The 18,257-nt window shown below is 35.0% G+C and overlaps 1 protein-coding gene across 1 annotated transcript in view; it reads left to right on the top strand.

Annotated features, from left to right (window-relative positions):
* MYCBP2 (MYC binding protein 2) overlaps window positions 1-18,257 on the top strand; it is a 173,933-nt gene that overhangs the window by 72,269 nt on the left and 83,407 nt on the right. The window contains exons 21-34 of the mRNA XM_030469141.1: window positions 67-184; window positions 2,155-2,359; window positions 2,705-2,858; window positions 5,053-5,225; window positions 6,311-6,436; window positions 6,540-6,667; window positions 8,664-8,755; window positions 9,579-9,713; window positions 9,795-9,878; window positions 11,336-11,432; window positions 13,147-13,339; window positions 13,965-14,239; window positions 15,175-15,396; window positions 16,938-17,129. Of these exons, the coding sequence (XP_030325001.1) occupies window positions 67-184; window positions 2,155-2,359; window positions 2,705-2,858; window positions 5,053-5,225; window positions 6,311-6,436; window positions 6,540-6,667; window positions 8,664-8,755; window positions 9,579-9,713; window positions 9,795-9,878; window positions 11,336-11,432; window positions 13,147-13,339; window positions 13,965-14,239; window positions 15,175-15,396; window positions 16,938-17,129 (2,194 nt within the window). The remainder of the gene's footprint in view (window positions 1-66; window positions 185-2,154; window positions 2,360-2,704; window positions 2,859-5,052; window positions 5,226-6,310; window positions 6,437-6,539; window positions 6,668-8,663; window positions 8,756-9,578; window positions 9,714-9,794; window positions 9,879-11,335; window positions 11,433-13,146; window positions 13,340-13,964; window positions 14,240-15,174; window positions 15,397-16,937; window positions 17,130-18,257) is intronic.

Consider the following 18,257-nt stretch of genomic DNA (forward strand, 5'->3'; position numbering starts at 1 on the left):
GTTGCATAAGCATGTATTGATAGAATTTTTTTTATATTCTATCTTTATTAATTTATTTTTATATAGGGGATGTCCCACTTTGGTTCAAGCATTACCAGGTCCTAGTACACAAGTTACTGCTGGGAGCAACCATACAGCTATTCTCCTAATGGATGGACAGGTTTTCACATTTGGAAGCTTCTCAGTAAGGAAATAATATTTACTTATGGGAGCTAGTTAGTAATTCATGTATTGTTCACAGATCTTTCAAAACTGTTAGCTCTTACTTGCTGTTGTAGAACTGCTCATGACTTCTGCCTATCTTTGGTGTCTGTTACATTTAAAAATGTGGCCTCTAACATTGTATTAGTACAAATTATGATGCCAGAAATTCTTGGTGGTTTTTACATTTTAATGAAGATGGAGATTTAAAGGTGTTATTTTATAAGGTGCAGCGGTTTTCTCAAACTCTAATTGTTGCAAGCTTGGTTGCAGATAAGTATCTAGTGCTCATTTGATTACCTGTATGTCTTCATTCATTAGAAAAAGAAGTGTCATATTTTCTTTCATAGAAAAAGCAGTGAGTTGCACAAGTTACGCTTACACTTTAGGGGAGATTATATCATAGTGTTTAGCACAGTGTAACTGCATAACTTTGGTTCTCTTCTTTCATATTTGCATGGCCTATACTCTTTGTCCATGTGGAATCTGTTCTTGTGTTCACTGAATAAACACTTCAACATCATTTAGTTCCCCTTTGTCCTGAATTTATGCCTTTGTGCCTCCTTCTCTTTGCAAGTGCCCACACTGCAGTCTTTCCAGAGCTGTCTGTTTTTCATGCTTTCCAACTAGTGTCTTTTTGGCAAAAACTAGTGTATAGGTATTGAACTATTGTTATATGCTTTAAAAACTATGTGCTGACAAAACCAGCGAAATTACATTTTACAAAAACATTTAAAAAATAGAGTCTGAAACTTTAGAGTTGGCAAATTGTGCTTTGAATTAAAAATGTACCACAAGCTGACTCTTACAGTAGGTAATACTTTGTTGTTTTTCAAACTTTAAGTAAGATATGTTGAGTCTGTTATTGTCGAAAGTGACTTGGACGCAATGTTCAAGCTTTCTTTACTGCAGTGGAAATGGCCCCTGGAAAACCAAATTCAATCTCAGAAATAGAATTTAAAAGCCTTCCTGTTGACTGAGGTTTTTTCTTTTTCTATGAGAAAAAAATAGATTTACATGATATTTAGACTGCCTGTTCTGTGTATCTGGTTTTAGTATTGTAATGCTTGGCAGTCTGTTGAAAGCCTCATAGGGTCAAGACAAGCTCAAAAGCAAGCATGTTTCTTCAAGTTGTCTTCTCTGGCTTTCCTTCCACACTGTATTATGTAAGAGAGATGAATAACATGCACAACAGAGGGTATTTGCTTTATATGCCTGTTTCTTCTCCCATACAATTTTAAATATGGTTACCTTGACTTCATAGGCCTGCGATGCATTTCCTTTGCCTTAGTGAGGTAGGTGGAGCTGGAACAGGATTATTGCAGCAGTTCTTACTGCATACTTAGATACAGTATAAGTTGGTCCATCTCTCAATAACATATGTAGGAGATAAGGCCCAAAATCTCCAGGTCAGGAGGACAGTGAGCATGTGCAGAGGTGTTTGTTTAGACACCTTACTCTTTTTTTTTAAAGTTTGTTGTGCTAATGGATTTTTAAGTACTTTTTTTTTACAGTCCATATAAGTTCAAAACTGAGAGGAATTTAGACTGTATGAATCTGAATGTAGGGTTTGGTTTTTTTTTGTTATTCCCTATTAATTAATTCCTTGGTTTAGCACTCAAGTTATTTGTATATTGAGTATTGAAGGAAGAACAAATGCTTTTTTATTTCTTCTGAAGATGGAAAATAGGCTTATCCATCATGGAGAGGTTGAATTGCATTAAAAAAAATTCACTCAAAAACCTAACTAACTGAGTAGGGAGGACAGAATCTTTCAGTCATTTGTTCCTTGTATTTGAATGTGTAACACTTCACACTGTTTCTTTTTGAAGGTAATTTTGTAGTAAGCCGTCTCACTCAGATTACCAATTTCATACATTGAAACTATTGAAGAAATATGTTCACTTTCAAGACCTACTGTTAGATCCTAAATTTTGCATTCTCTCTATATAGAAAGGTCAACTTGGGAGACCAATTCTGGATGTGCCCTACTGGAATGCCAAACCAGCACCTATGCCTAACATAGGCTCTAAATACGGACGCAAGGCAACGTGGATTGGAGCAAGTGGAGATCAGACTTTTCTCAGGATCGACGAAGCTCTTATTAATTCTCATGTGCTTGCTACATCAGAAATATTTGCAAGCAGGCATATAATAGGCAAGAACTCTTCTGGAATATTTTAAATGCTTGTAGAATCATTTGGAGAAATAATAGCTTTGCTCCTGCAAACCATAGAGGAGCAATAAGTAGAAAATGTGAATGAAGGGAATTAAAGTATTTTTACTTTCTAGTTATAATGCACATTGTGATCCTAGCTCCTTTAGGAATTAATTTTACTAAAAATTAGACTCTAAAGGTCTAAACGTTCTTGACTTAAATCCATTTATTTTCTGCCGTAGCAGTATAACTATTCCTTCCTACTAGGGTAGTGCTTCATGCATAGAGAATGCCATGTAACAAGTGGAATCTTCATGATTTTCTGCTTTTTGATCCCTTATTTAGGTTTGGTACCAGCTTCAATATCAGAACCCCCTCCTTTTAAATGTCTTCTGATAAACAAAGTAGATGGCAGTTGCAAAACATTCAATGATTCTGAGCAGGAAGACCTTCAAGGTTCTGGTGTGTGTCTGGATCCTGTCTATGATGTTATTTGGAGGCAAGTGTGTATTATAGCTATTAAAGTCATAGTATAGAAATCCGTTTTAAAATACTTCCGAGAGGCTCGGTATTTGCTTATCTTCATTTTCCCTAGTAAATGAAAAACAGCTTTTAGTCTTCCATATATATTTTTTTATTTTTTTTTTTTTTTCACATTTTGGGGATTATTTGTTCAAGTACAGGCCAACCAACCCTACTCTTTAGCCTAAATTTTAATTTAATTTTTCCTTTTTGCCTTATTCTTACTCCAATCTCACATCTGGGGGACCCCACCTGTTCTGCTTATTTACTCCTTTTATTCTTCCCTTACTTTCCTCCATCTTTACTGAACTTTACTAACACTTCACTGAATTACTTTAATTTTCTTGCCATATTTAAATCTTCATCCTTCTCTCAAGCATTAGTGGTTAAGATTAGAAGGGGAGGAGGGCTGAAGAACAGGTGAAAGTAATGTTGTTTGAATGACACAGACATTCAAATTATTATGTTTATTTCACAGTCCTCAGGGGTGATAACTTTCATTGGAATTTTGAGAGCACGCGTAGGTCATGAGCCGTTTTTTTAAAAAATAGAATCTTAACATCCAGTTCTATAATTCTTAGAAGCTGTGTTAGCCAGGATTTGGGAGAGAAAATTGAACTGTCATCTGAGTGCAAATGATGGATGATGTTTACTGTTTGAAGAGTTAAAAAACAAGAGTAATCACTTAGTTAGAACAAAGCAGAGAACCAGCTACTCTGCATTCGTCTGGAAAAGACAGTATCATGTAAGATCATATATTTTAAAAATCGTGTTCATACACTACTTGGCATCAGCATGGTTAAGACATGCTGAAAGACTCAGTTTCCAAAAAAGGCATTTATCAGAGGCCATAGGAAATCACCAAGTTTCAAGGAAGAAACAGTGATGACAGTCGATGACTATGATGACCTGATTTAACACTCTTAAAGGTTATTTGACTTGGGAAAGTTCAAAGTCACATGTTAAAGATATTATTATGCATAAACCTGGATGGAGGTGTTCTAGTGTCTTCCAGAATTTGGGGGACTGTAGAGCTAACTGTACAGCTTAAATACTTAAACAAGAGAGTGGATTCTTAGAAACTCTGTAGATTTATACCTGTTTAATATAAAGCTTAATACTTCTTGTTTAATATGAAGTAGTAGAGCAGTTTAAAGAAGAGGTAGGTTAATTAATATGCCTATAGTAGTGACATATTTTGTGTTCTAGTTACGATTCCTGGGCATTTTTATTCATACCTGTTTGGATGAAGGAGGCAGTTTCTCTGTACAGTATGGAGGGGCAGCATTCTGGAGTACATAGATTTTGAAGATTTTCTTCACAACGTTGTAATGTGCTTTTTGAAATAATAGTGGAATTCAAGTGGTTAAGGAGTTTTTTACCTCTGTGTGCATAAACTGGCACATTTCTAACTCATTGAAATCCTGAATACATATGGTGTCCTATCGTATTTTTAGTTAAAACTATTTCTTTTTCCATTAGTTAGACTATCTTAGCCTCATTTGAATTTTTAGAAGGAACTGGAAGTTCCTTCTGTGTTTTCAGAGCACTCCCATAGGGAGTCTTGTTTCTTACTTTTACATAGTGATACCAAAGACTTTGTGTTTTCCATTTTCTTTCTCTTCATGTTAATCTATAGCATAAGTCTTCCTATTCCCTCTGTTTATGCTGCCCTTTTCTATAATACCTTAGAAACTCAGTGATGCTATCAGTTTTAAAAAGCTTAGACAAAATATGTTGTATTTCTCAAGATCTTGTTACTCACTATTTAAAGGTGAACAACCCTTTTACTTTCACTGAGCATCTTTAGAATTTTTGAGCACATCTGGCGTATCACCTACTTTGCTAGTTACTTCATGCTTCTTAGTAGATGGTACCATTTTAATATTCATTAGCTTTAAAAAAATGTACCATTTTCCAAAATTTGTAAACTGATCATATGACTGTTAACTTCAAGTACAATAAATGGTTTTATGTCTTTCCATTTGCTAGTGTAAGTAGAGTTTATACATACGTGGTGTAATGATGTACAATTTTAAGACTTTGTACTAGTGGTCCTACATTTTACACTAAATAACTTATAAAATTTAATTATCAGTTAGATTCTGTGGGGGTTTTTTCTTAGTAGGTAAAAGGGTTGGTTTTTTTATTCTGGTTTTATCTTGTTTTAGGTTTCGACCAAATGCGAGGGAACTGTGGAGTTACAATGCAGTAGTTGCTGATTCCAGACTCCCCTCAGCTCCAGACATGCAATCCCGGTGTAGTATCTTGAGTCCAGAACTTGCTCTTCCGACAGGTTCCAAAGCTCTGACCACCAGATCTCATGCAGCTTTGCACATTCTAGGTACCAATTTATAATTCATAAGTCAGAAGCTTATGAGTACAACTCATTTATACACTAGGTAATGCTTCGTACTCTGTAACAGCTTTCTGATTTTTTTTGAGTTAAAATAATCTTTCACCATTGCTCTTAGCACTTATGATCTGGCTGATATGCATTAATTTTAATGAAAATACTTATCATCTGTCATATTAATAATGCTAGATTTTAGAGTTTTGATGGAAGCTGCTACTCGATGTCAGGAGAATGCATTAAGAGACCTTCCCAAGTGATCTTTTTTGAACAGTCTACAAGATAATCAGTACTGCTAAGTTAACCTGGAGTCTCCAATACACAGGGGAAAAAAGTGCTTTTATATAAACTACGTTTATTTTAAAGTAAATGCAGTATCTAAAATTAGAATTTACTCTTTCCAGGTTTGTGTGACTGTGATAGGAGTAACATGATCTCCTTTTATCATCTGAAAAGCTCACCAAACCAAAAACTGCTCCCACTGTGTTCATGCATAAACTGGCCAATATTCAACATACCTAGTGCTTCAAAGCACAGCTTTAGAAGTTCTTTTTGTCTCACTTGCTCGCTGGTTGTGATCAGTGATCAGTTCCTTGTCCTACTCCCTTCATTGTATTTTAGAGATGTATTAAATTTTAACTTAAACAGTACTTTTTTTTTGTCTGAATCAGAGTAAGGCATCTAATTACCCATGCATACAAAACAAAATGCTTTTTAATGAAGTGTTTTGAGTCCACCCATAATTCAGTCACTACTTAAACTCTTTCTTGGTTATATGGGAAATGTTAAAAAAGGGGAAAAAATGGTGTTGCTGGCAATATATATAATGTTGGCAAAGTTGCAAAGTAGATTTAATCACATTATAAATGAATAAATTAAATCAAAACCTTGAGATTCTGCAGCAGTGACCCTTGACTTAATTAAAGTTATGATGATATTTAGTAATGAGTGGTGTAGGGACAAAGTAAAAGCAGTTAGGTTTCTTTGATCTTTTAAAACTCATATTCATTTCCATTTCACTGATTATAATCTACAGTAAGAAATTCTGAGTTCTTCTTGGTTTTGCTTTGTTTTAGGTTGTCTTGATACCTTGGCTGCTATGCAGGACTTAAAAATGGGTGTAGCAAATACAGAGGAAGAGACTCAAGCAGTAATGAAAGTTTATTCTAAAGAAGACTACAGTGTTGTTAACAGATTTGAAAGTATGTACAGAGTAAAATTTTATAATATAAGATGATCAGGCTTGTGGAATGAAAGACTTAAGATATACTATCATGGGTTTTTTGTTGTGTATATTTTCTGCAGGTCATGGAGGAGGCTGGGGTTACTCAGCCCACTCAGTAGAGGCTATCCGTTTCTGTGCTGATACAGATATTTTGTTAGGTGGTCTTGGCCTTTTTGGGGGTAGAGGTGAATACACTGCTAAAATAAAGGTAAGGTTTTTTTTCTTGTTTTGTTTTTTTAAAAACAATATGATGTCTCAACATCAGGACTTCAGAAATGCCATCTAAAACCATGATAAATTTTATTTCTTGAGGAACAATTTTTTTATTGTATATGAAAAGCATTTGTAATAGATCTAGAAGAAGGCTTATCAGTGAGAAGTAACCAACCTTATGTAGCTAATGTAGGTGAAGTAGCAATCTGAGAATTACTATTTTTGATTGTCAAGAAATGGTCTATTCTTACATTTACTAAATCCTGTGTCATCTTACAGGTGTATTGAGTAGATACTGCAGTGGGTAGAACGTTTTATAGAATCATTTTGGTTGGAAGAGAACTCTAAGATCAAATCCAACCATTAACAAAGCACACTGCCAAGTCCACTTCTAAACCATGTCCCACATGTAGTACTACAGCTACACATCTTTCAGTTGTGTCAGAACCATTTCCCTGGCCAGCCTGTTCCAGTGCCTGACAACCCTTTCGGTGAAGAAATCTTTCCTAAAAGTTTATTACTGATCTAATATTCCTATTATTAGATTGGATATTAAAACATACAGAAACCTCCCCTGGCACAACTGAAGGCCATTTCCTCTTGTTCTGTCACTTCTTACTTTGGTAAAGAGACAAATCCCACCTCGCTACAACCTCCTTTGAGGTAGTTGTAGAGGTCTTCTCTCAGCCTTGTTTTTTTCTGACTAAACAAACCCCAGTTCCTTCAGCCACTCCTTCTAAGACTTGTTCGCTGTGATCTTTTTACACAAAGCTCAGAGTTCCACCTGTAGAATACTGGTGTTGTGGGCTTCATATTAGAATCCTGTCAGATGTCAGGATACATAAGCAACTGATGCTTCTGAAGTGCAGGTAGCGTGTATGAGTAGGTGCAGTTCCTTTGGGTACTGCCATTTGAGCCATTGCTTCCCCTGTCCCTGCCACTTCTGTCTCAGACTGCTCCCTGGGGAGTTTCTAAGCAAATGACACCAAACGTACTTAACACTCTGTGCCAAATGTAACAACAATTAAGGAACACGTGTGCTGATTTAAAGGAAATAAATGAAATGAACCTGGGTTTGTTTAAAAACGGCTTGCATAAACACACGTAGCTCTGGTTTCTGATAAGTAGCTTCTGCTCCTGCATTTAATAAGGATTTCAGAAACTCCACAAATTACAGGAAGGATCTGTCTGAGATTTTCTTATGTATGTTCAAATATATTATTGTTGTTACTTGTCATTTAGCAGTTTATTGAGTTTCCTTTTTCAAATTTATACTGAGTATGAGGCATATGGGATGGAATACGCTGTTTGATCAGTTTTGGCCAGTTGTCTTGTCCGCACCTCCCCAAGGAAGTGTTGCAGATGTGACCTCTTCATTCCCTTTCTCTTTCTGGACCATAAGATGTTCCTCAGAACTGAGCAGTGGCCTTGGTTCTGCAGACCATTTTCTAGCTGTAACCACAAACATCAAGCATTATCATTCCTAGAAGCAGACACTGACTGAGAAACTTGCTGTGAAGAGAGACTTAGCTGAAGGCAAAATTAAAAGACAGAACATTCACTCTATCCTAGCCCAAACCAGGACACGAGCTCTCCTAAGTAGTCAAGCTGTCTGTTTTGAGAAGTTGCATACATCTTCCGTGTATTTCAATCTGTGTTGGAAAGCCTGCACCTTATATCCAGCTTTGCCTTTTTGATGCTCTGAGTCATTTGACTTGCCTGCAAGATTTAGGGTGTTTTTTCCACTTTAAGAATATATCTGGGCCTAAGTCCCAGAGATCAGCATCAACTGCTACTTTTTAACAGTTGATGATGTTACAGAATCCTGACTTTCAGATGTGAATTTGCCACTCAGTGGTAACTACCGATTACTTTTTATAAGGGGAAATAATAATAGCGAACACTTTGCAGAATGCTAGATGGGGAAAAGTGGTATTAGGAGGTTTCTAACAGCTAAGCCAGGCTTTTTACCTTTTTTCTTACTCTACCAGTTGTTTGAATTGGGTCCAGATGGGGGAGACCATGAGACTGATGGGGACCTTCTTGCTGAAACAGATGTCTTAGCATATGATTGTGCTGCTAGGTAAGATGTTTCTCTTACCTACTTCTTGGTCTTTGTTTTTACTTTCTTCATGCCCATTTGAAAATTATTTTAAATATCACTGGAGATAATCTATATAATAAGAAATTTGTAGCAAGTGATGTATAACTTAAACTCAAAATGTGTTGGGTAAAGCAGTAAAACACCAAATACCTCACCAAACCATTATGATACTAAATTAAAAGAAAGAAAAATCGTCTCAAAATTGGTCTTGTATAAATCAGTTAGCTCCCATATCACTGTGATGAGAAACAAAATAGACATACACAATATTTCAGCAGTTCTTTTGAATATTTCTATCAAAAAGATGCTGTCAAGCACGAATAAGTATTTGCATTAAATGACTTATCACTAAATGTATTGCTATACAAAACTGTCATAACTTTCTTAAATATTAATGTGTAATTCCTAAGAATTAATGTGTAAGCTCCTATCACTTACAGAAATTCACCCAGGGTTTTCTGAAATTGACTTTTAAAAATATGGTTAGTACTTTACTTGCAGTATTACATACTAAATTGAATTGGATTTGTGTGTTTTAATTTACCTTAATCTCTCTTTCCTCTGTTTGGCATTTGATACCTGATTGTTTCAAAAGCAAGAGTAAGCGAGATTTGGGCATTTGTAGGTCCTTCTGAATTTTTATTTTTTTTTGTTACTACGGTCGTGTCCAACCAAATATTTTAAAATGTTGAATATAAAAAGATACTTCATAACTCAATTCCATAAGTTTTAATTTACAAGCAGGGTACAAATCATTAAAAATTAATTCATGGAAATCTCTTTCAACATTTACTTCTCCCAGGGAGAAGTATGCAATGATGTTTGATGAACCAGTACTCCTACAAGCTGGCTGGTGGTATGTAGCCTGGGCAAGAGTGTCGGGACCTAGCAGTGATTGTGGATCTCATGGACAGGCCTCTATTACTACAGATGATGGGTATGTTTTTCTTTATGTGTTTTAATGCAAAAGAAGAAATCTAATATTGCTTGGATAATAATTGGGGTTTTTCTCTCTCAGTGTTGTGTTTCAGTTTAAAAGTTCCAAGAAATCAAATAATGGTACAGATGTTAATGCAGGACAGATCCCGCAGTTATTATACAGGTAAGGTTTTTACCTCTACTTAGAGCAGCTTACTGACTTTTTTTTAAAAAAAGTAAAGTAAGCATTTGTTTAATGTTGTTATTATTGTATTAAGCTAAGGAAATCAGTATCTAAAAAATTTAGGGAAAACTTAATTCCTTTGAGAAGATTATTAAGTCCATTAACCAAATTTTTTTTTTTTTTTGCAGTTTTTCTTTAAAAAATCATTCATCACATATTTTGTTCTGAGACCTTCATTTAGCTTTGTAGAGCCTCATGGTTTCCTCTAATATGCTTAATTTTTTTTCTTGTTGGGAAGTATTTTATTTAGTAGGCCTCAGTTTAGGGAGAATTACTATCAACCAAATGGAAAAAAATGCACTTTACAGAAAGTTAGCATTAATTTATTCCCATGATAAATGTTATATAAAAATGTTGCATTTTAAAAAGCGAGAAATCTTTCACTGTATTGCTAATATATTTACCAGATTTCCTTCAGATAAATACATGACCTAATTTTTACACTTTGCATGTGTGTATGTATATATACACATATTCCCTCTTGCACCCACATTGATTCTGAAACTTGGAATTACTTCCTGCCATTCTCATAGCTTCTCAGCATGTCCTTTTCAGGGTCCCTTATCAAAACAGCTCACTTTTGCAGATACGCTTTGTGTTCAAAGAGTCCTGTCTCTCCAAAGCAGTGTTGTATTTCGACTGATGCATATCAAGTCCTGGTGTAACACTCTTATCATTTGGGTCATTTCTATGGAGAGGTGGCTGTAGCCAGAGACAAGCCCTGTTGGGGCCTCTGAAGCCAGGATGTGGCTGAAGAGCCTCAAGTGGCACAGAAGGGAAGGTGCTGCAGTTACAGGTGCTGCCTACATTGGTTTTGCTTTCATTGTGAAGGACTTCGAGGCCTGCCTTTCAAATTTTGTTATTCTGAACAATATCCCATACACTTCAGAGTTACTGATAGGCACGGGGACCCAAATGAGAGAAAACTTCTTCTTTACCAGGAACCAGAGTTTTTGAAGATATTTGTGTGTTGCTTCATTCCCTACCTCCCCCTGCCTTCTTTCTCTTTCCTGTTGTTCATAAATTTTTGTCTTTTTGCTCTCTAAACATGCCAAGGAGCTAATGTTCTTTGAAGAACAACATTTCTAGTTTTAAGAATGTCATCTGAAGAAATACAGTAAATACTTATTATAATTTAATATGTAATGAGATTCAACTTTGTCAGCTGCCACAGTTCTGCCAGTTGAATAGAATTCAAGATATTTGATTGCTGGTCTAGAACAATCAGGAACTGGAGGAAATTATGTCAAACATTTTTTTGATAATTACCATAAACTTTTCTTCTGCTTTTATTTTATTATTTTATTATTATTTTTATTTATTTTATTCCGCTTGAACAATACAAAAAAAAAATAGTTGATACAGATTTCAAGCCAATTATTAACTTGTTCTTCCAGGCTGCCAACAAGTGATGGCAGTGCCTCCAAAGGAAAGCAGCAAACCAGTGAACCTGTGCATATTTTAAAACGGTCTTTTGCCAGAACAGTCTCAGTGGTGAGTACTATCAAAAATCTTCTGTGTTTTGTATAAGCTCACTCATATGTAGAAAACTGAAAGATGTACATGTGTACATAAGTAATGATTTTTTTCTGTCTGCTTTTTCAAGGAGTAGTTACTTACACTGATACATAGAACATTTTGGTTTTACTGAAGAATACGGATGCTTAAATCTAAGCTTCATATTGACCCTGAAAATGAGAGCCTAGACTTATATTGGTTATAAAGGTTTAATTGACTTTTTATGTGTGAGCTACTTAGTTTTAGGGTTTGATTTGGAGGTTGTGGGATTAAATTCATACTTACAGGTTGTATTCAATATATAAGACTTACTCCCTGCAGAGAAATTAATACTAGCAGTCATTTTAGAGTTTGAGGGAGTTGTGCTACTACATGTTCTCTTCCATGGTTTTTAAATTACTGTCATTAGTCATTGGTAAGATTCATCTTCCTCTTCAATGTATTCCAATATACAGTGAGGATCAGGTAGCACACAGTTCAATAAACTGAGGTAAGTTGTATTACTAAGCACACTGAATTGCAACTATTAATATAGTCTGCTGTTCTTCACTAAGAGATTAGTCAAATTTTGAGGAATACTGCACTTAAGTTGAAGTGGAGTTTTATCATGCAGAGTAAGACCAATTCTGTCTTCATGTTTTTGAAGTACAGTCCCTTCCTTATCTGTTAAAAGCAATTATGGTTTTATTTTCAGTTTAATTCTGGACTATATTTTTTTACTGCATTACATGCACTGTCAGTATTCTCTGTTTAAACTGATTGCCTCCATGTGGACACTCACAGCCCAGTTTTCTTAAGCAGCTTGATTTATGTCTTCTCCATTTCACTATTCTATATCAGCATATTAGTAGCTACTCTTAATATATTTCCTTGAAAATATTTGCATTAAGTTATGAACTTTCATGGCTTTTGATACTTCTCATTGTATCCTCCCACTTCATTATCTTGCTCCTGTTACTCCTCACCATGGAGCTGAACTGGTATAAGAGGAGAGTTCTGGCTTTCCAGAGCATTACCTGTTTTATAGCTAACTTTGGACAGTAAGCATGATTTTTGCAACTGGAAGGTATACTTGTAGCTTGAAGGTATTTTATATTGAATAATTGGTTTGCTTTCTGGGGTACAACTTCTATGAAGGTACTGACCATGTTTAATAATGATAGAAACAATTTTTTTGACAAAACTTTTAAATTCTTAAATGTCTTACGTACTATTTGTGCTTCTATTGAACTTTTAAGTACAGTAAATTTGATGCAGTTTTGAGTCTACAGATCATAACTGTTAAAAAACAAAGCAAAGAGGGCCCTGACAAGTTTAATGTTACAACAAGGATGTATTCTGTTAAAAGTAGGTATTACACTGTTCATAGGCAGATGAAACAAGTAAAATTTACTGAAAAATCTGTATTACAGGTGCGTACAAATAGTTCTTAACTGAGACTTTTAACACTCAAAACATTATAAATTGTTTTTAGCGTGGTACTACAGTGAAGTATTTTCTGCATTCTCAGTGCTATTTTTTTATTCTCAGGCAAGTAAGATCTGTGTGTTCTGTGGTAGATGTGTATAAACATAAATGTCATAATAAACAAGGATATAGATCCTGTTTGATATTAATTTTATTCTGATGCTGAAAATACAGTCTTTTTAACACAAAATCTGTCTTTCGTATCCTTCATACTCTTAAATAGGAATGCTTTGAATCTTTATTGAGCATTCTTCACTGGAGCTGGACAACACTGGTGCTGGGAGTTGAAGAACTTCGTGGACTTAAAGGATTCCAATACACTGCTACTCTTTTAGATTTAGAAAGGTTGCGTTTTGTGGGCACGTGCTGTCTGAGGTTGCTGAGAGTCTATACCTGTGAAATATACCCAATATCAGGTATCTCTCCTAATGCACTTGTTTCATATTTATGAGTAAATAATAATCTATAGATCATTCAAAATTTGATCCTAAGCATTCTTGCAGGGTGTGCTGTAAGATGATATTGCTTATACCAATGGTTTTATTGGAGGAATTCAGAGACTTGTTGTCAGAAAATGGATATGTGTAACCATCTCCATAATCAAGTGTCCAATACTACATGTTTACACTGGAATTTGTGTGTATTTTAAAGCTAATTTCTTGTTTGGCTTGACAGTTGAGTTGTTCTTTTGGACTATTTTATCTTCTTTTTTCCCCATTTCTATACATAGTAGGTGCCTTGGCAGTAAGCCCAATTTAAACTTGAAAGACATTTTCTGTTTCTCATGCTTGTAGTTTAACAATGCTCATATTGAAGTACAGCATATATTATTAAAGACCAGAAAATTAGAAGTTCCTGTTGTTCAGATTTATTCATTGTAATTTAACACTTGTCAATGTTGTCCTTGTGAAATTAACTTCACTGAATATAGATCAGCGTTGCTGAATTCTAGTTGTTTCATTTGCATGTAAAATCTGCATTTTTTTAATAGGAAAATGTTTCCTTTACTTACATTTAATGCTCCTCTTTGTCACCTTTTAGCTACGGCTAAGGCAGTTGTAGAAGAAACCAGCAAATTAGCAGATTGCATTGGAAAAACCAGGACCTTGCTGAGAAAAATTTTATCTGAAGGAGTTGATCATTGCATGATCAAGTTGGACAATGATCCACAAGGATATCTCAGTCAGCCCCTGAGTCTTTTAGAAGCTGTTCTTCAGGAATGCCATAATACCTTCACAGCTTGCTTTCATTCATTTTATCCAACACCAGCTCTGCAGTGGGCATGTCTCTGTGACCTACTGAATTGTTTGGACCAGGTACGTGAAAATGACCCAAGTAAATATTAAAACTTAGCCTTACCTTTTATTCAAAGAGAAGCCAAGCAGTATTAAAAACCTTTATTCCTGGTGGGGTTTTTTTGGTGTTTATTCTGATTTGCAACTTGAATTTTGCTGTGGTTTGTTTTTTTTAATAATTGAGTTTTATTTTTTAAAACATGTCCAAGTGCTGCAAACTTCAGTGTCTCAGCAGAAAGATCCTCTCTGAGACAATGAGTAAAATCTATAGTGCTGGTAACTGTCAACACCTTGATTTTTCAGTGTTGAGGCCGTGCCTTGTATGCAATTACTCCTGCTGCACATTTCTTAGGAGCATACACATGGCATGTTTTTATCATCATCACTAATACTTGAGTAATTTCTCATCATTAAATGTTACAGCAATGCTCTGATTGAGCAAAGTACAAAACTGATAATATTCTGCAATAAACAACTTTCTTAAAAGTATCTTGCTTGGGTTTTAACAATTTAGTTGCATTGGTTGCAGTGAAATAGAAGTAATATCTTTCTTTGCAGGAAAATTCATTTATCAAAAAAATTAAAGGAAGAACCAGTTATTAAATGTATTACTCTAAGAAAATTTTTATTTAATTATTTTAAGTGCTTTGTCTTCAAAGGGTGCCAATTTTCAGAAGGGTTTATTATTTTTAAAAGTGCCAACCAATGAGTTTTAATTACTCCGATTTAAAAGATCCAAATGGAATCTCTTAAGAGAAGATAATGTAAAACTCACAGAAAAGCTAACAGTACATGAAATTCCTTATCTAACTTATTTTTATATTTACTGTAAAACAAAAGTTCCTTTCAAAAGTAGTTTCTCCCTCATTTACTTTAAATGCAACAACGCCTTTTTGTTTTTTCCTTTTATATTTTATATTTTGGTTTTTTTTTTTTTTTTGTATCTATATTTTTAGGACATCCAGGAAGCAAACTTCAAAACCTCCAGTAGCAGACTTCTTGCTGCTGTTATGTCTGCCCTCTGCCACACGTCAGTGAAGCTGACCTCCATCTTCCCCATCGCCTATGACGGAGAGGCCTTGCTGCGGTCAATGGTCAAACAAGTCAGCACTGAGAATGACTCTGCTCTTGCCCATCGTTTTCCTCTTTTGGTTGCACACATGGAGAAACTGAGTCAGGTCAGGATACGTTCTAAAAATTTTACTGTTTGTTTTGCTTTGCAGCAAAAAACAGTCTCATAAGTTGAAGTTTTGGCTTTATAAGGGTGAAACTTAATTTGCCTGAGTGTTTTCTTTCTAAGAGGATTGGTTCAGAAGCTTATTTAACCCAATTTTCATCTTTCAGTCTGAAACGTCCCATTGCTTGTTTGGAGAATGCCTGAACAAATATCATTCTTATTTATTTGGGACTAATAAATTGGCAGAAATACAGTTCAGAGCTATCTTCTCTTGCAAAGTTTTCTGCAACAGTTTTTGGCTTTTTCATGTGATGCCAAGAATGAACATGTGAATAGATTAATTGGTTTTAAGGAAGAGTTAACACAGCGTTGGTAAAAAAAAGTTATGTCTCTAATTGGAGTTTTTAAGGAGGTCAGCAAGTGGGTGCACAAGAGAAGCACAGTTCATGTAATTCTATCAAAGGTTATTAAAACAATTCCCTAAGGGCTCTTGAATGCTGTATTTTTGCAGTTCTGTTTTTCCAGAATATATTGAATAAAAAAGGGTAGAGGTGATACTCAAAGATATGGAACTGCTAAATATTATTCTTCACTTTAGAAGACAGGGAGGTAAGTTCTTATGAAATTGTCAATGATGGATGAAAATTAAACATAATACAACTGTTCAGTCCAAAACTTCTGAACAACCAGAGATCTTAGCAAAAGGTAAGTTCAGAAGGTAGCTGCAATTAAGCTGTGGAACGTGCTCCTGCAGGCTATTATGCTAAAGGTTTTCACAGATGTAGAAAGCACCTGCACAAGTTGACAAATTAAGAACTGACAGAAAGCTATTTACATGCAAATGTAGTATTTCCATCCTGGATACAACTGCCTCTTTGCTGCTTAAGATACAGTCCTGTGCAGATTTCTGTACAGGTTTGTTTGACCTGGTTTTCTTTGCTACCTGTTCACTACTAGGATATTTTTGAGGGACAAAATGGTGAGAGAGAAAAATCTTCAATTTCTGTCTGTAGAGTTTATTTTCATCTTTCTTTCTTTCTTTCTTTAGAATGACTTCAATATGAATGTCACTGCTAAGTAGAAGATACGTTAGATGTCTAAGCTTACATTTGTTTCACAGTCTTGACTGCCTAAAACCCACTGTTTTCATAAGCATCCCACCACTGGTTTTATTTTATCTGTGTGCACGGAAGACTTAGCTACCATTAATGCCAAAAAGCTGTGTTTCTTTTTAGACAACGTGGAAGACAACAATATGAAGAATACCATGAGCACCTATATAACTATTGTATTCTAACACAGGTTTATCAATACTATGGCAAGGAGGACCGTAAGAAAGTCCCCTATGAGAAGGACACATATATCCTTCAATGCAATAAGCGAAGTCAGTGCCACCTCATTCTGGAAATTAGGAAAATGAAACCATTTTTTTGACCAAGGAATTCATATAATGATCACTTTGAGAAGTTTTAATTATTTTTTAACCTCTATATTTCTTATTTTTAAGAAGCCACTGATTTTTTTTTTCTCTTTATAATGTAGAGCGAAGAAAATGTTTCTGGGATGACAAGCTTTCGGGAAGTCCTGGAGAAGATGTTGGTCATTGTTGTTTTACCAGTCCGAAACAGCCTTAGACGAGAAAATGAACTTTTCTCTTCACATCTGGTTTCTAATACTTGTGGGCTGCTTGCTAGTATTGTCAGCGAGCTTACAGCATCAGCACTAGGATCTGAGGTAAAGCTTCTATAAAATCATTGCTACAAGTCTTTTATAATAAGTCTATTAAGAATGTGATACAGGCTGTGATGGCAATTATTATAGGTATGGACATCTTGCACAGGTGCTTGAGGTCTCATTAGCTTTCGGATGTTTAACATTGTTTGAAAAATGTGTACGTTGTATTAAGGAAGTACTGTTGGTTAACTGTTTCATTAGGGCTTAAGAATACTGTGAAGTGGTTAAAAAATAGCAATTTTGTTTGGAGTACCGTTCTTCTTTCATGCATGTCTTTGCATGTACACACTCAAAGTGTGTTTGTTCAGTGCTCTCTGGAAGCAATGCCACGCCTGAGCATCTGTGTGCCTCTGGCAGTATCATCCGTGCCTCTTGAGTTCTAACCCTCTGTGCTTTCAATTGCCTGTCAGAATTAGTAATGTTTATGCAGTGTCCTCCTTCTGTCTATTTAAGATATTCCTTACTCCTTTCTTTATATATTGTTAAATAACATATGCATTCTTTTAAAATATACTTACAATATTTCATTAGAATATTTACAGTTTGTTTACTTTGGTGTTTAAAAATCAAGTGTTACTGAGTTCAACTTTCTGAAGTCCAGAGATACGTAACCACAGAAGTTCCCTTTTGTGGAACTGTGTCAGTAAAGCATAGAAATTTATTTGGTTTCACTAAAGAAGTACCACAATCTGCATACTATTAGAAGATTTTTTTTTTTAACTGAAAGAACCTAACTTTTGCAAACAACTTGATTGAAGGTGTTTTAACTATTAGGTAAGAACTGTTTATTTCCTCTGATTTTGACTGTTTATTTCTCTGATCAAGACAGAAATATGTAACTCTTTTTAGCTATCTTAGCTTTCTTTCATGTTAAGTCATGCTATGAAATGTGTATTTAAATGCTTGAAAAAGTAAGGAAACAGGTTATATATTATACCTGGTTAATTCCTAATTACCAGAAATTGTGTTTTCTTTTGAGCCAATATTTAATACAAGTGTCAGTAGTGGCATCTCTTATGTTTTATCAGATGACTTAAAATTTACCCAGTTGAAAATCTGTTAATTTAATTTACTTAACTTTGCTTTATTTAGAATTAGCTAGTGTTTAGCCTAAGTGTTAACTTTTTC

This window comes from Calypte anna, chromosome 1 (genome assembly GCF_003957555.1).
Source record: "Calypte anna isolate BGI_N300 chromosome 1, bCalAnn1_v1.p, whole genome shotgun sequence".
Lineage (NCBI taxonomy): Eukaryota > Metazoa > Chordata > Aves > Apodiformes > Trochilidae > Calypte > Calypte anna.